Here is an 18,820-nt window from a genome sequence, read left to right as displayed (position 1 = left end):
CTGATGCTGAGTGAGATGAGCAGAACCAGAAAAACACTGTACACCCTAACAGCAACATGGGGGTGATGATGAACCTTGAAGGACCAGCTCATTTCATTCCATCAGTGCAACAATCGGGAACAACTTTGGGCTGTCTACAAAGGAGAGTGCTATTTCTATCCAGATAAAGAGCTGTGGAGTTTGAATAAAGTTCAAGGACTATTCCCTTTAATTTAGAAAAGAAACATATATATATAAATATATATATATATATATACACACACACACACACATATATATATATATATATATATATAATTGTCTGATCTTGTTATCTCTTAAGACTTTTTGTCTCTTCCTTAAGGATATGATTTCTCTCTCATCACACTCAATTTGGATCAATGTACAACATGGAAACAAAGTAAAGACTGACAGATTGCTTTCCGTGGGGGTGGGGGGGAGGGGGAGGGAAGTAAGAGTGGGGGGAAATTGTAGAACAAATAATATCTTTAATAAAACAAAAACAAAAAAGGGGGTAAGGTATAAAATGATTATAATTTGATGTGATTCATGATTCCTGAGAAGTGCATTTCTAATGAGACATTAAGAGGGAGGGTAGTGACCATGGTTGCTTATCAATCAATTAAGCAATCAACCTGTGATTGCACTTTGAGTTTAACAAGCAATCAATTAATCAACCTAGAAGAAAGTAGAGGAAAAGACTGAGTAAATCCTATGCAATAGAATTGACCCAGATAAGGAATAAGATAATCCCCACTTGGGTTTAAAATGTATCCTACTCTACAGGGAAGTGGGGGAGGGGAAGAAGGAAAGGAAAGAAAATGGAAGAAGGGACTGATAAACAAGGCAAAAGTATAAGTAAAAATAAAATAAAATTTAAAAGAAAAGTTAAAGGAAAAAGGGAGTAAAACTTTGGTGAGGAATAGGAGGAAAAAGAAAGAGAAAAGTATAAATGCGGAAAGAGAGCAGGGAGGGAAATACAGAATTAGTCATCTTAACTGTGAATATGAATGGGATGAACTCTGTCATAAAACAGCAGGGAAAAGAATGGATTAAAAACCAGAATCTTATAATATGTTGTTTACAAGAAACACATTTGAAGCAGAGACACACACATAGAGTAAAGGTAAGAGGTTGGAGCAAAATATATTATGCTTCAGTTGAAGTAAAAAAAATCAGGGGTATCAATCTTGACCTCAAAGCAAAAGAAAAAACAGAACTCATTAAAAAAAGATAAGGAATGAAATTGCATCTTCTTAAAGGGAACCATAGGCAATGAAATTATCATTCCTGGAAGAAAAGCTGAATTATAAGGAGACCTAGACAGCAAAACTTTAATAATGGGAGAGCACAACCTCCCTCTCTCAGAACTAGATCAACTGATTCACAAAATAAACAAGAAGTTAAGTAGGTGAATAAAATCTTACTGGAAACAAGTGAATTGCTCATGGTTATCAGGTAGAATAAAATTAAAATGACAATTCTACAGGGCCATAACAATCAAACTACCGAATAACTATTTATAACAAAGTAAGAAATAGAGTAGATTATAAACTGCAAATTGGATTAAAAACATTTGGCACTAATAAAACCAATGCTGCCAAAATTAGAAGGAAAATAGAACACTGGGAAACAATTTTCACAGCTAGGGGTTCTGATAAGGTCTCATTTTTAAAACATATACAAGTGTATCAAATTCATAAGGCTATAATATAGGCATTACCCAATTGATAGTCAAAGGATATGAACAGTTTTCAAATGAAGAAATTAAAGCTATATATAATCATATGAAAACATGCTCCAAATAATTTCTGATTAGAGAAATGCAAATTAAAACAAAACACCTAAGAGATTCCCTCACACCTGTAAGATTGGCTAAAATGACAAAAAGGGAAAACGACCAATGTTGGACAAGTTGTAGGATAGGGAAAGTAATGCATTGTTGGTAAAATTGTGAACTGATCCAACCAATCTGGAGAGCAATATGAAACTATGCCCAAAGAGCAATAAAACTGACCATACTCTTTGACCCAACAATACCAATATTAGGCCTGTGTCTAGAAGAAATCATAAAAAATGTGAAAAGTCCCACGTTTCAAAACACTCATAGCAGGGACAGCTAGGTGGTGGAGTGGATAGAGCACTGGCCCTGGAGTCAGGTGGACCTGAGTTCAAATCTGACCTCAGACACTTAATAATTACCAGTTATGGTTCATGAATACTATTGTTCTCTAAGAAACCATGAATGGTCGAACTCTAGAAAAGCATGGAACAATTTAAAGGAACTGATGCTGAGGGAAGGCAACAGAACCAAGAGAACATTGTGCACATTAACAACATTGTGAGCTGATCAACCTTGATAATACAGTTCCTCTCAGCAGTTCAGAGAGCTAGGACAACCTTAGGAGATCTGCTACGGACAATGCTATCCCCCGCCTCAATCCAGAGGAATTAAAACAAAAAAGAAATCTACAAAATCTGTATTAACACTATATTCACTTTAAATTTTTTTTGTTTTTTCTTTCCTATCTCAAAGCTTTTTTTCCTTTTCCCTTAATCCTAATTCCTCATACAGAAAAATGACTAATCTGTAAACATATTAAACACAAATGTGTATGTACAATATTCACCAGACTGTTTGCCAGTGAGGAAGAGAAGGGTGGGGGAAGGGAGGATGGAAGGAAGTCATGTAACTTAAAAATATGAATATGCATGTAGATGAATGTTGAAAAAACTTAGGTAACGCAATTGGAAAAATAAAATATCAATTAAATATTAGAATTGGTCAATTCTAATTGGAAGTTAATGACTAAGAGACAACAAACAAAATAAAATCAAAGTAATGGGAAAGCTAATCTTTCATAGACTGCAGATTGAAAAATGAAGCATATACATCAAATTCAAAGGGGAAAAAAGGACACATTGTACGTAGCACATAAATATCAATCTGCCAAATAGGGTTCTTAACTCTAATCAAAATTGTAACTTTTTTCATAATAGCTGAAATTTATAGTCATTTAAAGTTTGCAAAATTCTGTATTTAGAACCACAGATTCAAATAGTATAAAGCTAGAAAGAGCTTGTCAATCATGGGTTATATTTATCATCCCTAAGATTTCCCTGACTGAAACACCCCTTTCTAGTCACCATTTCTGGTCCCCTCCCTTAGAATGTGAATTCCTTGAGTGAAAAGTCTGCTTTGCTCTCAATTTTCTAATTTGTATCCCTGCAATTTAGAACTGACTGGCAAATAAAAAGGGATTAAAACATCTTTTCCCCCCAGAAGACAGAACTTTTCATAATGAGTCTCAAAGAAGAACAGAGTACATTTTTAAGTGAATGTTTTTATTCTACTTATTGCCACTTAGCAAATATCAAAAACAGAAGAAAAGAATGAAAAGGAATATAATATAGTAAAAAGAAGACTGGATCTGTAGTCAAGAGTGCTGGCTTCAAGTTCTAACTGATAATTATCAAATGCAACCTTGGACAGGTCACTGATTCTCCCTGGGTTTCAGCTTCCACATTTGTAAAATTAGGGAGGTAGACTAGATAAAACTCTTGAGGCCTCTTAGTGCTCTAAAACTATTAATTTATACAATAATTAAGGCCTAAGTTAACCCAAGGAGAATTCTCCTGGGAAAGGCAATGTTTAGGAACTGTAATTTAATATCCAAGTCTCTGGTTCAATTTCAATACTTATCAGATGTTATTTAAAATACTCTTTTCCCACATGCTCACTAACTCAGATGGCAAGTCTGAATGATCAGATGTATTTTTATAGAATATTATGTTTTTATAGTATTTTATACTTTCTTAAAATAACCGATTATTTGATTCTCAATCCTGTAGAACAACATCTACAAAGTCATGAAAAAAATCCAACAACCATAGAGATTAACAATTTCCACATATATTCTTCTTCTCCTTACAGGAAGAGCTTTATTCTTCTTCCAGGTACTTAATGACCCTCTATGCCACTGTTTCTGAATTTTAAAAATGAATAATATTACTGGAATTTCAATTCATGTATACAACAAGCGGCACCAGGATTTAGCGTACTATGTTCTGGAGTAAGACCTTGGAGGATTACACTTCTTTCTTCTCTCTACTTAGGAATAAGTACTTCATTATGTACAAGAGATAATCAGGTTTGCCATGCCTCAATATCTAGATGTCATCCTTTTTAAAGAATTTTTCAAGTTTAAAAGAAACTTCAATAACAACAATTTATGTAACACTTTAAGGATTGCAAAGTGCTTTACAAATATTATTTCATCTGATCCTTATAACCACCATGGGAAGCAGGTGTTCTTATTATCACTACTTATCCAATCACCCAACTAAAAAGTGTTTGAGGCTGGGTTTAAATTCAACTCTTCCTGACTCCTGGCCCAGTGTTCTACCTATTGTGACACTTGATTCAACAGATGATAAAATAAAGGTAGCTTTTTTAAGAGAGAAGACAAATACATCAAATAAGCATCTCATACTTTTTATCATTCTAAGTAATGTGATCACTGAGAAAAAGTAGAAAATATATAACACTTGTACATAAAGATAATCATAATTATACAATGTAACAATAAGGCCTACTAATTTCTATGAATGAAAATTATCTGGAAAACAAAATTACAAATGACATACTTGCTCTGGTTCAGGCACTTTCAAGATCATAGTTTATTTATTACTTCAGGTAAAAAGCTAGTATACAGATTAAGGATCCCTTAAATTTCAACTCTAGAATTATACACCATCTAGTATTTTGCCCTCAGTGTTAAACAAAATAATTCTAAACACCTGAAGCCCCAAAATTAGTATGTACTGTGGTGATATAAAATTTGATGTTTTATTTTTCAATGTTTAGTATTTACATTATGAAACCAATGGTGGTGTGATAAGCAGTGGTAAAGTAATAACTAAACTTTATAAAGCCAAAGTTTATAATTTTGCAATAATGAGCAAATCATCATAATTAGAATATAAAAAAATGAAAACATAGCAGAGCTTCCTGTTACAGAAATCTTAATCATCTGAGCTGTAGTCATTACTCACTAACAATTTACATGCAACACCTGCTAGGATTGACATTTGCTTCCCCATCCCCCACCCTGTCCCCCCAAAAAAGTGTTAGGTAGATAAATGACATTTAAGAGACAAACGTTAACTTACTTGCAGACAAGTTTAAAAAGAAAACTGTACTCAAGATCAGTACTGGTCACAAGCCTATTTCCATAAAGAAATTATATGAATGGGATGATAAATGTCCAAAGTATAGAGGCAGAGTACCATGAATGGCACAGCTCAGTAAAAATACATACATGTACACACACACACACACAATCTCTCTCTCACTCTCTCCCCCTCCCAGCTTAGTAGAGATCAAGGTTGGCCAAATAGCAATGGTTGAAGCAAGGAGACGTACAGGTATATAATTAATTAAATCTTGAAAAAATACTTAGATGGTGAGAAATAGGATCAGGAGAAAAGGGGCTGTTAATCTACAATTCAAACTATATACAGAATATACTGGAATGCCTATTTCATCCCAAACCTGCTCTGTGAAACAACTGGACCTTTAGACACAAACTTTCACTTTGATTTTTAACTATTAAACCATAGTACATGTATACAGTAAGATTTACATTAGAAGCAAAACTTCAAGGGGGCATTTTACATTAAGTATTTAATGTGCTATTTTAATTTAAAAATAACTTTGCTAAGTACACATCTCAACTGAGGTCTATGTATAAAATGTCCTAATAGATACAGATATTTACCTTTGGTGAGTTAAAGGCCTTTTTTGTGACTTCTGTCTGAATTGTACTTTAGAATGCTAGAGACACATACACATATGGAACAACTCAAGATGAGGTAATCCAAAAGTTGTGCATGTGGGAGTGGAGGTACTTTGAAAGCCAAAGCATAACAGAAACAAATAAAAATTTACATTAAGAATTGCAAGCAATTTGAGTGCAATAGTAAATGGAATGCCAATATGGCAGTATTTGTTTTTAATAACAGAAATAGGAAGGTGTCTCGTACCAGCAGAATCTTGCACACACACAACATACAGAAAAAGCCACCTATTGTTTCCATAAAACAAAATCCAATTCATATTGTGAGAAAGTACAAATTACAGAAAACAAGAAGTCAATAGAAGAGAAACAACATGAAAGAGTTCAACAGTTATTTTGTAAAAGCTGCAACTACAGCCCAAAGGACCTCATTTGTGTTGGCCTTCATACATTCAACTTCCGGGTCTAAATCCAGAAGCTGTCGCACTCTCTTTGTGGCTAAATCATACTGCTCATCCAGAAGAGGGGCAAAAGCGTTCTCAAGGACATCAGAAGCATGGGCGAGGTAAATAAGAGCCAGCAAGCGCTTGTCCATTCGATGAGGATCATTCACCCATTTGTCAAGAACAGCTTCTTGTACTTTCTTGATGAGGCGTTGCTTAATGTTGTTGTTGGTAAGTGGATGTGTTGTCATGTCAAAAAGGAGGAAGTTCTGTTTTTCTGTTGTCAGTACACCTTTTTCCACCAGGTTTTTAGCTAATCTTTCACGAACATTTCTTAACTGGTAGTGCAATTTTAACGGATTCCATGTCTCACCTAAACAAAAGATTTCAAAAGTTAGAAAATAATGAAAATTTCCAATCAAAAGTGTACTTAATACTCTGATAATGAACAAGAAAATAAATTTTAGCTAATTTGCTTTTCTAGAGTAAAGGAATATATATATATATATATATATATATATATATATATATATATATATATATATATATATATTCTACTTTTAAGCAATCTTCAAAACAAAGAGAGAGCCAATCCAGAAAACAACACAAACTTTAGTATAGAAATGAACTGATTTTTTGGGCATCTTTAAAAGCATCAAAGATAGTGAGGCACACCTGAAAACTAAGTGAGAAAATTTTACTGTTTTTAAAAAATTCAGTTTTTAATTTTTTAAATTTTTTAAATTTTTAAAAGGGATTATTTAAAAAATTTGTCTTCCATCTTAACAATCTATACCCCAAATTATTTAAAGTTGATGACCCTGAAAACCAACCAGTTGTTCTTCTCAGTGATTGCTAGTCTCTGACCAGATAAATTTCTGATCATTTTAAATGCTGGTAGCCAGAGTCATTTACTTTAGGAAAACAAGTGCAAAAATTATCTGTCTAGAATGATATAAAATTACAGTGCCTCATTTAAAAATCAGATAAGCTAATCTTAATGGTCTTTCCTTTTCACAATAATTAATACACTTTGCAGATCATTCACGATGCATCTATTAAATTCAAAATCTGAACAGTTCACTAAGAGTAAGGAAATTTGAAGTAATAATATTTCTACTTGAACAATAATTTGCTTTGGTTATGTGAAGAAATCAAATGTTCTATTTGATGAAAAATAATTTTATATAGTTTATGGTTTACTTTTAGTGAAAATTTCTAATTTATAACTTCCATTTCAATTTCCCTACTATTAAAAGCAACTTAAATTTTTTCAATCATTATGTGTCAATTGCTCAACATAAAATGTAATCAATAATAAATGCGATGCTTTACTTCAAAACCTACTCTTAAAAATAATGCTACATCTCAGCATTAAGAAATTAGCAGTTACATCACCTATCAATATGCAAGTTCAGCACTATTAAATATGAAAACCCTATAAAATCAAAAATTTATGGATTCCTTATTGGGAGGGAGTGGGGGGGGGGGAGGAAGCAAAGATCTAAAATAAAATCTCCAATCACATAAGATCAAACTGCTGCCCATCACTTATCACTGTTAACTTCTGATTTTTCTATGAGCAGTTCTAGGGAAGAAAAGTAGACAGCCTGAAACACTGCATATAGTAGGCCTAAAAAAGGAATGTGAAGACAAGTCACTCATAAACAAGGTATCTAAGGAAGGCTCAAATTAGGTTTGACATTTTAAACAATGTTCAAAGAACATGGCAAACATTTATTAATCAATGTTTGTTAAATGATACTACCTTTAAAATTTACAAAGATTTTGTGGTCCAATATGCAATTTATTAAGTTCTATTGACATTAAGTAGAATATTTCGTCTTTCTTTGGTGTACAAGATTTCAAGTATACATTGCCAATCAATATACTGAGAAAACTTCAGTGTCTGTGAAAGTCTGTAAAAATGTATCATATCAATGCTCTGAACCAGGTTTGAAGATTCAAGAGCGCTAAGCAGCATTCCAACTTTATAATGTCTACTATAACATCTTAAAATGGAATTTCTCATGGTGAAATCTTTTAAGTGGATGAAAGTCATTCCATCAATTTACACATTCTAATAATTACTTTGTAGGGGTCACAAGAGATTTTTATTTATAATAGTATATGTATATAATAAGTAAAACTAGGTTACATTCATTATTATTGCTGAGATACTGTTCATCCACTGTTATTGCATATGTATGAAAAGGTGTACTGTAAAATTTGACATGTTTCATACTTTCTATTAATGAATACAACGCAATGATGTTTAAGACCAAACAATAGAGAACATTATAAATTGCAAAATGGATGATTTTGACTGTTTTAAACTGAAATAAAAATAAAACCAATGCAACCAAGATTAGAAGGAACACAGGAAGCTGGGGCACAATTTTCACAGTTTTTAAGTTTATATTACACAGTTAGTGTTTCTTGTAAAAAACTCATTTCTAAAATTTGCAGAGAACCAAATCAAATTTATAAGACTGCAGGGGCGCCTAGGTGGCACAGTGGATAGAGCAGCAGCCCTGGAATCAGGAGTACCTGAGTTCAAATCCGACCTCAGACACTTAATAATTACCCAGTTGTGTGGACTTGGGCAAGCCACTTAATCCCATTGCTTTGCAAAACAAAACAAAACAAAACCTTGAAAAAAAATTTATAAGACTGCAAGTCATTCTCCAACTCCAACAGTCAAAGAATATAACAGGAAGATTTTAAATGAAATAAAAGTAATTTATAATCATAATCATTAAGTGATTACAGAAATGCAATTTAAAACAACTCTGAGATATCACCTCACATCTATCAGATTGGTTAAAATGACAAAAAAGTGATAGATTAATGATGGAGAGGTTTTGGGAAAATTGGGACACTAATGCACTTTATTAGGGGAGTTGTGAAGTGATATGGTCATCCTGGAGAGCAATCTGAACTATGTCCAAAGGAAATTAAAACTTTGATCCAGCAATACCACTACTAGGTCTTTAACCAAAGTTGGAAATCAAGGGGATCCCCATCAATTCGGAAATGGCTGAACAAATCATGGTATATAATATTATAGAGTACTACTGTTCCATAAGAAATCATAAGTGGCTATGCCAGTAAATTTGAAAAGTTAAGTGAAATGGATGAATATTTACAAAAATATAAGTTGCCCAGGTTAAATGAAGAGATTAAATACCTAAACAATCCTATCTCAGAAAAAAAGAAATTCAACAAGCCATTATTGAACTCCCTAAAAAAAAACTCTCCAGGGCCTGATGGATTCACAAGTGAATTCTACCAAACATTTAAAGAACAATTGGTTCGAATTCTATATAAACTCTTTGGAAAAAATAGGGAAAGATCAAACTCTGCCTAACTCTTTCTATGAAACCAATATGGTGCTGTTACCTAAACCAGGAAGAGTTAAAACAGAGAAAGAAAATTATAGACCTATTTCCCTGATGAATATAGATGCAAAAATCCTAAATAAAATCTTAGCAAAATGATTACAACTAGTTATCACTAGGATAATACATTATGATAAAGTAGGATTTATTCCAGGAATGCAGGGTTGGTTCAATATTAGGAAAACTGTTAGTAGACTCAATTATATCAACAACAAACCTATCAGAAATCCTATGATCATATCAATAGATGCTGAAAAAGCTTTTGACAAAATACAGCACCCATTCCTATTAAAAACACTAGAGAGTGTAGGAATAAATGGATTGTTTCTTAAAATAATTAGCAGTATTTATCTGAAACCATCAACAAGCATTACATTCAATGGGGAGAGGCTAGAGGCATTCCCAATAAGATCAGGGGTGAAACAAGGGTGTCCATTATCACCACTACTATTCAATATTTATTAGAAATGTTAGCATCAGCAATTAGAAAAGAAAAAGAAATTAAAGGAATTAGAATTGGGAAGAGACAAAACTCTCACTCTTTGCAGATGACATGATGGTCTACCTAGAGAATCCCAAGAAATCATCCAAAAAACTACTGGAAACAATTAGCAATTTTAGCAAAGTTTCAGGTTATAAAATAAATCCTCATAAATCCTCAACTTTTCTATATATGTCTAGCAAGATACAGCAGCAAGAGCTAGAAAGAGAAATCACATCCAAAGTAACCTCAGACAATATAAAATACCTGGGAGTCTATTTACCAAGACAGACTCAGAATCTTTTTGGAAACAATTATAAAACACTTCTCACACAAATTAAATCAGATTTAAATAACTGGGAAAATATCAACTGCTCATGAATAAGTAGAGCTAATATAATAAAAATGACAATTCTACCAAAACTAAACTATCTGTTTAGTGCCCTACCAATCAAAATTCCAAAAAATTAATGAGTTAGAAAAAATTGTAAGTAAATTCATATGGAGAAATAAAAACTCAAGAATTGCCAGGAGCTTAATGGAAAAAAAAGTACAAAAGAAGGTGGCTTAGCCTTACCTGATCTAAAATTATAACATAAAGCATCAGTCATCAAAACTGTTTGGTATTGGCTAAGAAATAGTGGTGGTTGGGGCGGCTAGGTGGCGTAGTGGATAAAGCACCGGCCCTGGAGTCAGGAGTACCTGGGTTCAAATCCGGTCTCAGACACTTAATAATTGCCTAGCTGTGTGGCCTTGGGCAAGCCACTTAACCCCGTTTGCCTTGCAAAAAAAAACCTAAACTAAAAAAGAAATAGAGTGGTGGACTAGTGGAATAGACTAGGTGTAAAAGCAGGAGATGATTATAGTAATCTGCCGTTCGATAAACCCAAAGAGTCCAGCCATTGGGATTAAAAACTCCCTCTTTGATAAAAATTACTGGGATAATTGGAAGTTAGTATGGAAGAAACTTAGATTAGACCAACACTTAACACCCTTTACCAAGGTAAGATCCAAATGGTTACAGGACTTAGACATAAAAAACAATACTATAAGCAAATTAGAAGATCAAGGACTAGTTTACCTGTCAGATCTATGAAAAGGGGAGCAGTTTATGACTAAGGAAGAGTTGGAGAACATCACCAAAAACCAATTAGATGATTTCGATTACATTAAATTAAAAGGCTTCTGCACAGATAAAACCACTGTAACCAAGATCAAAAGAAATGTAGAAACAATCTTTACAACTAATGATTCTGACAAAGGACTCATTTCTAAAATATACAGAGAACTGAGTCATATTTTTAAAACAAAAAGCCATTCCCCAACTGACAAATGGTCAAAGGATATGCAAAGGCAATTTACAGATGAGATCAAAGCAATTCACAGCCTATGAAAAAATGCTCTAAATCATTAATTATTAGAGAAATGCAAATTAAAGCTCACACCTCTCAGCTTGGCCAATATGACCAGAAAGGATAATGATCGTTGTTGGAAGGGTCTGGGACACTATTACACTGTTGGTGGAGCTGTGAACTCATCCAACCCTTCTGGAGAGCTATTTGGAACTATACCCAAAAGGGCAATAAAAATGTACATGCCCTTTGACCCAGCAAGACCACTACTGCGTCTATATTCTGAAGAGATGAAGAAAAAGGGTAAAAACATCACTTGTACAAAATATTTATAGCAGCCCTGTTTGTGGTGGCAAAGAATTGGAAATCAAGTAAATGTCCTTCAATTGGGGAATGGCTTAGCAAACTGTGGTACATGTATGTCATGGAATACTATTGTTCTATTAGAAACCAGGAGGGACGGGATTTCAGGGAAGCCTGGAGGGATTTGCATGAACTGATGCTGAATGAAGTGAGTAGACCCTGGAAAACATTGTTAACATTCACAACAATACTGTGAAATGATCAACTATGATGAATGCAGCTCCTCTCAGCTATTCAGTGATCAAGGATAATCCTGAGAGACCTATTATGGTGAACACCATCCACATCCAGAGAAAAACTATGGAGTCTGGATGCAGGAGAAAGCATACTTTGTTCACTTTCCTAAATTTTTTATTTTTTTCTTTTCTTTCTCATGGTTCTCCCCCCCCCTTAGTTTTTTCACAACATGACTAATATGGAAATGTTACATCATGAATGTACATGAACTACTTTTACCAGATTATTTGCTGCCATAGGGAGGGGGAGGAAAGAGAGAGGGTGGTAGAAAAACCTGGAACTCAAAACTTGCAAAAGGCTGTATGTTGAAAACCACATCTCTCTGAATATAATTAAAAACAATAGCAAAATAAAAATTCAGGGTTTCTACTAGTTCAAAGACTATTACAGAAAACTGCTTCTTTGACATTTGAAATTTATTGTAATTTTTAAAAAGAAAAATAAGGTCATCTATATTGTACCAAAGTACTTTATCTTAGCCATCATTTTTTTTTAAAACCTATGGAAGACAGCAATCTTACCTTTGACAGAAAATAGCCCTCTCAGTATAATGTCATAAATAATAAAACTGTCAATAACAATTTCACATGTAATAATTTGGTTAAGATGTTAAAAGGTAGAAAAGTACTACTGTTGTAAATGTAGGAAATAATTTTAATCATGTGTACTGTTTCAGATGCAATAAACTTTTGCTGATTTATTTAATAATACTTTATTGCTCTCTTTCTATATATATATACATACACATATCTATTATCTATCTATCTATCTATCTATCTATCTATCTATCTATCTATAAAAATCAAATCTCCAACAGGGAACAACAGTATTTAAATTAGATAACTCAATGTTAAAATTGCTTGGAGGTGGCCGAGTTGTAAACTAATTAAAGTAGTATAATTTTCTATAATTTAGTTTCAGTAGTTCAATCAGTTCTGATTGTCATGCAAGGGTGTATATTAAATAACAATAACAAAACTACAACAGTCAATAGCAATTACCTCTTAAAAATAAAACCAAAATACCAAAGAGGAAAGTCCCAGGAATGGCATGGCCAAAATTCAAGGGAAAAAACTATGCAAAGCATCCAGAAAGAAGCAATTCAAGTACCAAAGAACACAGTAAGGATTTCATAATAGGTGCAAGCTTCTACATGAGTGAGGGCTCTTGTACAACTAAAAATAACATCTTGCTGAATAAAATCCTACAGGCAAAAGAGGAAATTTTAATGAAGAGGACTTTAAAGTATTTCTGATGAAAAAACTAGAACTGTGTAGGAACTTTAAAATACAAGAGACAAGAGAAACAGAGAAAGGTAAATTTACCACAGCAACAAGAGGAACTGTGCAACGATACTAAATGTTCTAAGAGGGGCCCAAGAACAGTGTCCTTTTTGATCTTTAATGTTAAATGAGTACTGGGGAAGCTAAATAACAAGTTGACTATGGGAAAAACAATGGAAGTTAAAAGAAATATACTAGTGTATAAGAATAAAAAATGAGGTAAAAATTTGCCATGTCTTACAATTGATATTAAAGAGAAAATAATCTACAAACACAGAAGAAGCTCATTCTTATGTGAAATAAAGGAGAATTGCATGTATGTACATACAACACATATACACACACACAGAGACTGTAATAGAAATATATCAAATTCAATGTGAGGGTTATTAATGGGACGGATAGAAATAGGGAGAGAGAAATTTTAAAAAGCCAAGAACTAAAACATAAAGGTACCTTAGATTGCTTTTAGACAATTTGGGAATGGCTGAAAAAATTAACAGGTGAATGCAGTGCAAAGTATTACTCATCTAAGAAAAGAAAAAGAAAACTTCAGAAAATCTTTGGTAGTATGAATTAAGTGCGATGAATGACCAGAATATAATTTTTTTTTTAGGTTTTTGCAAGGCAAACAGGGTTAAGTGGCTTGCCCAAGGCCACACAGCTAGGTAATTATTAAGTGTTTGAGACCGGATTTGAACCCAGGTACTCCTGACTCCAAGGCTGGTGCTTTATCCACTACGCCACCTAGCCGCCCCCAGAATATAATCTTTAAAAGGTAGTCACACTGGAAAGAAAACTTAAAATTTAAAAACTCTGACCAAGGGGCAGCTAGGTGGCACAGTGGATAGAGCATCGGCCCTGGGCAAGCCACTTAATCCCATAGTCTTGCAAAAACCCAAACTTCTGACCAATCATGCCACCAAAGAACTATGACAGAGGAGGTTTACTCACCTCTTCTAACAAAAAGGTGAGGGTGAGTCTATTTTTCTTTCTATTTTTTAATTGGGAACAAAAGGAATGCAAAAGTAAGGAGAAGGGAGAAGGGTTACACAAATATTTTTTAATTAATAGAATAAAGACGAAAAGAAAGAAAAACAAGACAACTTAAAAAGTAAAATATAGCATCTATTCTTTTCAAAGCTAGTATTGGAGAAATACAGCTTTATACAAAACTTTCGCTTGATCTTCTGGGTATATAGAAATGTCCTCTTTTTAGGTGCTTAAAAGTCAATTTTACAAGGAAAGCAAGACACTGGACTGTATCTAAAAAGAGAAGATTGGAAAAAAATGAAAGAATAAACTTAATGATGATAAGATCAATATACATCAAATAGCGTGATGAGTCAAAAAAAAGCAAATATAATCCTAAGCTACGTTTAATAACAGAATTTTAGCATTTCAATCTGGTGATAGATCTGTCATACTCTCTACCTTACTAAGTTGACATTTGAAGTTTTGTGCTCAGTTCTGAGAACCATAACTCAAATAATATGATAAGCTATAGCATATCCAATGGAAGTTGGCCATACTATTGGAAGAACGGAGGAACCAACCCATAGTCCCCACAGCTAAGGATCCAATCGATTTCTCAAAGCCCACTTGGTGATCAAAAAGAATAATTAGATGTTGAAAGAACTCAGGGAAAAAAACAACTAGGATGAAGGGAGGAAACATACAAACTACCAAACGTGATACATCACCAAAGAATTGCTTTTTAAAAATCCTAATTATATAATCAGTAGTGGTATAATTTAATTCAACTCAACATTAAATACCTATTAGGTGTTCACAAAACACTATAATTAAAGTCAAAAAATGGCAAATGCACAGGAAAGAGAACTCTTTTTAAGGACTAGAAAAGAACTGAGAAAGGAAAGCTTCCTATAAGAGGGTAACACCTGTTCTAGGACTTGAGATAAAAGGATATTTTCAGAAGGCTGAGATGTAACAAAACAACATTTCCACGGTGCTTACTCCATACCAGATACTCTGCTAAGTGATCTCCTGAGACTCACAACTCTAATTCTCTTACAATACCGGTTTTACAGATGAAGAATATAAGTCAAGGGGCAGCTAGGTGGTACACCAGCCCTGGAGTCAGGAGGACCTGGGTTCAAATCTGGTCTCAGACACTTAATAATTACCTAGCTGTGTGGCCTTGGGCAAGCCACTTAAACCCAACGCCTTGCCAAAAAAAAAAAAAGAATGTAAGTCAGAATGAAGTTTCTTTTCTTTTTCTGGCAAGGCAAATGGGGTAATTATTAAATATATATAAATCCAAATTTGAACTCTGGTCTCCCTGACTCCAGGAGCAGTGCTCTATCATTATACCATCTAGCTGCCCCTAGCTTCTCTTTTACTGCCAGTAAAATTATATACTGATTCATGAGCCAATTCATTTCACTTCTGAATAGCCCTAGTGCTTAGGAAATATTGCTTTATATTAAACCTAAATCTACCTAATAACAATATCCACTTAGTGTTCCTACTTCTGTTTTCTGGAGCTAAACTGAATAAATCTAATCCTTTTCCAATAAGACTTCTATTATGTCCCCTCCAGGAAAATAACGACATTAATTAATCTGATAATCTCCATTTATAGGAGCGCTATTCTATCCTGAGTGTTTTTACAAAATGAAAACTGAAGAGATAATATGAAGAAATCATATCTGGAAGGGTATATAATAAAAAAGATTTCAACAAAAGGAAAGGGAATATAAACTTTTCATTAGGACACTTATAAGGGTCACAAAAGACAAGGCTCAAAACCTTTTAAGCATTCCAATTGGAACCCTACTCTGGTAGGGAAAATCCCACTGACCTAGAATAAAGTATAATGAATTTAAACACACACACGAGACAAATGTTAAATTCTGCTCATACAAATGTCAAATTTTGCTATATGCAACTTCATATAATTGCAATATATTGGGGAACACTAATATGTCTTAAGCAAAATGGGAGTAGATGATACATTAAACCTTAATCTATTTAAGAAGACATTTATTAGAGCTAAAATATCAGTATGACTGGAGAAGTTCCATATGTCTTTTAAGATTTCTGACCAGGTTTTAAGAAGGCTTTCCTGAAATTAAGTTACATTGATATATTGCTTGCTTCACGATACCTATGGAAATTTTTTTTTTTTTAAATCTACACTAGTTGACACAGTGATGTCAAAGAACTGGATAAATGTGATAGTCTGGTGACACCTTCTGACCAAACCACTCAACTGCAGGACAAAAAAAAATTGGTGCAATTTTTCAAAAACTCAGTCTTTTCATTAACTTGCTTACATAAACTTCTGCTGCATGTAAGCGACTTCTCTTTATTAAAATCCAATGATAAACAAATCAATGAGTAAGTATTTATTAAGTATCTAGTATAGGATAAAGTGTCTACAAAGGCAAAAAAAGTTTAAGTAAATATATGGGAAGAGCATTATCAGCTTGGGTATCAGCAAAATCCCCATGTAAGAAATAATTCTTAAGGTGAGCTTAGAAAGAGACTAGGAATTACAGACAAAGAGATAATAACAAATATTCCAGGCCCCAGTTAAGAAAGCCTGTTAAAGATCATGAGGGTTAGGACAATTTCAGGTATAAAGGATAAATTTGAGAAAGTACTGTGGATGTGGGAAGGCAAAAGACTTAAGAGTGCCCATCAAATAGAGAATGGCTGAATAAATCATATTATGCAACAAAAACCGATAAAGGACAGGGTTTCAAAGAAATGTGGAAAGTCTTGTATAAGCTGATACAAACAGGCAGAATCAGGAGAATAATTTATAACAACATTTAAATTAGAAAAATTTAAGATCTATGATCAATGAAATAAATCAACTATGACTCCAGAGGGTCGATAATGAAAAAATGATTATCTTTCTCCTGACACTATAGTTACCTAAATATACAGGCTAAGAGGGGCAGCTAGGTGGCGCAGTGGATAGAGTACCGGCCCTGGAGTCAGGAGTACCTGGGTTCAAATCTGGCCTCAGATACTTAATAATTACCTAGCTGTGTGGCCTTGGGCAAGCCACTTAACCCCATTGCCTTGCAAAAAAAAAAAAAAGAAAAAGGAAAGAGGCTAAGACACACAACTGGAATGTTACTCTTGTAGGATTGCTTTGGTTGATTAAGGAATGCTTTTTATAAAGATTTTACTAGTTCCCCCCCCCAATGGAAACAGCCCTTCTACATTTCCCTAATCAAATGACCATCCCATTCAGTAATTTTTCTCCTTCATTCTTGAAGAAGACCATGACAGTAGGGAGGTGATGTCATGACAAACATAGGAACTGGATTTGGACAAGAGGGATGCTGTACTAAGTTATCATTTTTACTTTCTCCTCCAGGGTCATCTGGGTGCAGAGGCCATATATGAATCAGTAGGATTAGAGATGGAAAAGTAATCAGGGTTAAGTAACTTGCCCAAAGTCATACAAGTAAGTGTTAAGTATCTGAGACTGGAATCAAACTCCAGTACTCCTGACTCCAAGGCCAAGTGCACTATCCATTGTGCCATCTAACTTCCTCTCACTCAGTATTTGCCTCATAACTCACTGAAACAAATGAGACCATTTTCTTCTTCCCTCATCATCTCACACTCAGGATGTCTATAGCCACTATCTCCTTCACCTATCTCATATGAAGAAGTGGCTCCTCTTGCCAAGGCAAACTCACATGCACCACTGATACATTCCACCTCTAGCAGACTGCCTTCCTCTATTATCCCTGACACACTTGTTAATCTTCAATCTTTCCCTGTCTACTAATTGCTTCCAAAATGCTCACAAATATATCTCCCTTACATCTTCAAAACTTTTACTAGATCTGTATCTCACACATCTCTTTAGTCTCATTTGTAGTTAAACTCCACATAAAGGTTAACTGGCACCTTCACTTTGTTTTCTCTCATTCTCTGTAGTCTAGCTTGTGACTTAAATATTCAATTAAAAGTACTCTCTCCAGTGTTTTCAATAGCTCTTAATTATCAAATCTAATGTCCTTTTAAATTCAAAATATCTTCTTATAGTCTTTGGGACACTACTGATTTTTCTCTATAGGTTTTTATGAAACTACTCTCTCGGTTCTTTCCCCAGTAATATAGTTACTTCTTTCCCTACTAGTTTAACTGTTTCTTTCAGTTTCCTTTCATCTTCATCTGTATCATGCCTTTTAACCAGAGCTCTTTTCTTTTTCCCTCTATATCATTTTTGATGTTTTTAACATCTCCCAAATCTACTTATTCAGCCCCTAACCCTTTTCTCCTAATCTTGTCCTGCATGTCTAATTTCCTACTAGACATCTTAAACTGAATGTTCCATAGACATTGCTAACCAAACACATTCAAAAGGAACTCATTATTTTTATCCTCAAGCCCTTTTCTTCTTTCTAGTTTTCCTATTGTAATTCAGAACTCCACTTTCTTTCTAATCACCTAGATTTGCAAACTCAATA

General features: G+C 33.8%; 1 protein-coding gene across 1 annotated transcript in view; it reads right to left on the bottom strand.

The window, feature by feature from the left end:
* Nucleotides 1-2,797: 2,797 nt before the first annotated feature.
* Nucleotides 2,798-18,820, bottom strand: part of GOLPH3 (golgi phosphoprotein 3) — a 50,184-nt gene continuing 34,161 nt past the window's right edge. Inside the window, 1 exon segment of the mRNA XM_074205790.1 lies at nt 2,798-6,614. Coding sequence (XP_074061891.1) covers nt 6,190-6,614 — 425 coding nt within the window. The 3' untranslated portion in view covers nt 2,798-6,189.

Source organism: Macrotis lagotis, chromosome X (assembly GCF_037893015.1).
Source record: "Macrotis lagotis isolate mMagLag1 chromosome X, bilby.v1.9.chrom.fasta, whole genome shotgun sequence".
Lineage (NCBI taxonomy): Eukaryota > Metazoa > Chordata > Mammalia > Peramelemorphia > Peramelidae > Macrotis > Macrotis lagotis.
The sequence above is the reverse complement of the archived record's forward strand: the minus strand, read 5'-3'. Positions and strand labels throughout refer to the sequence as shown.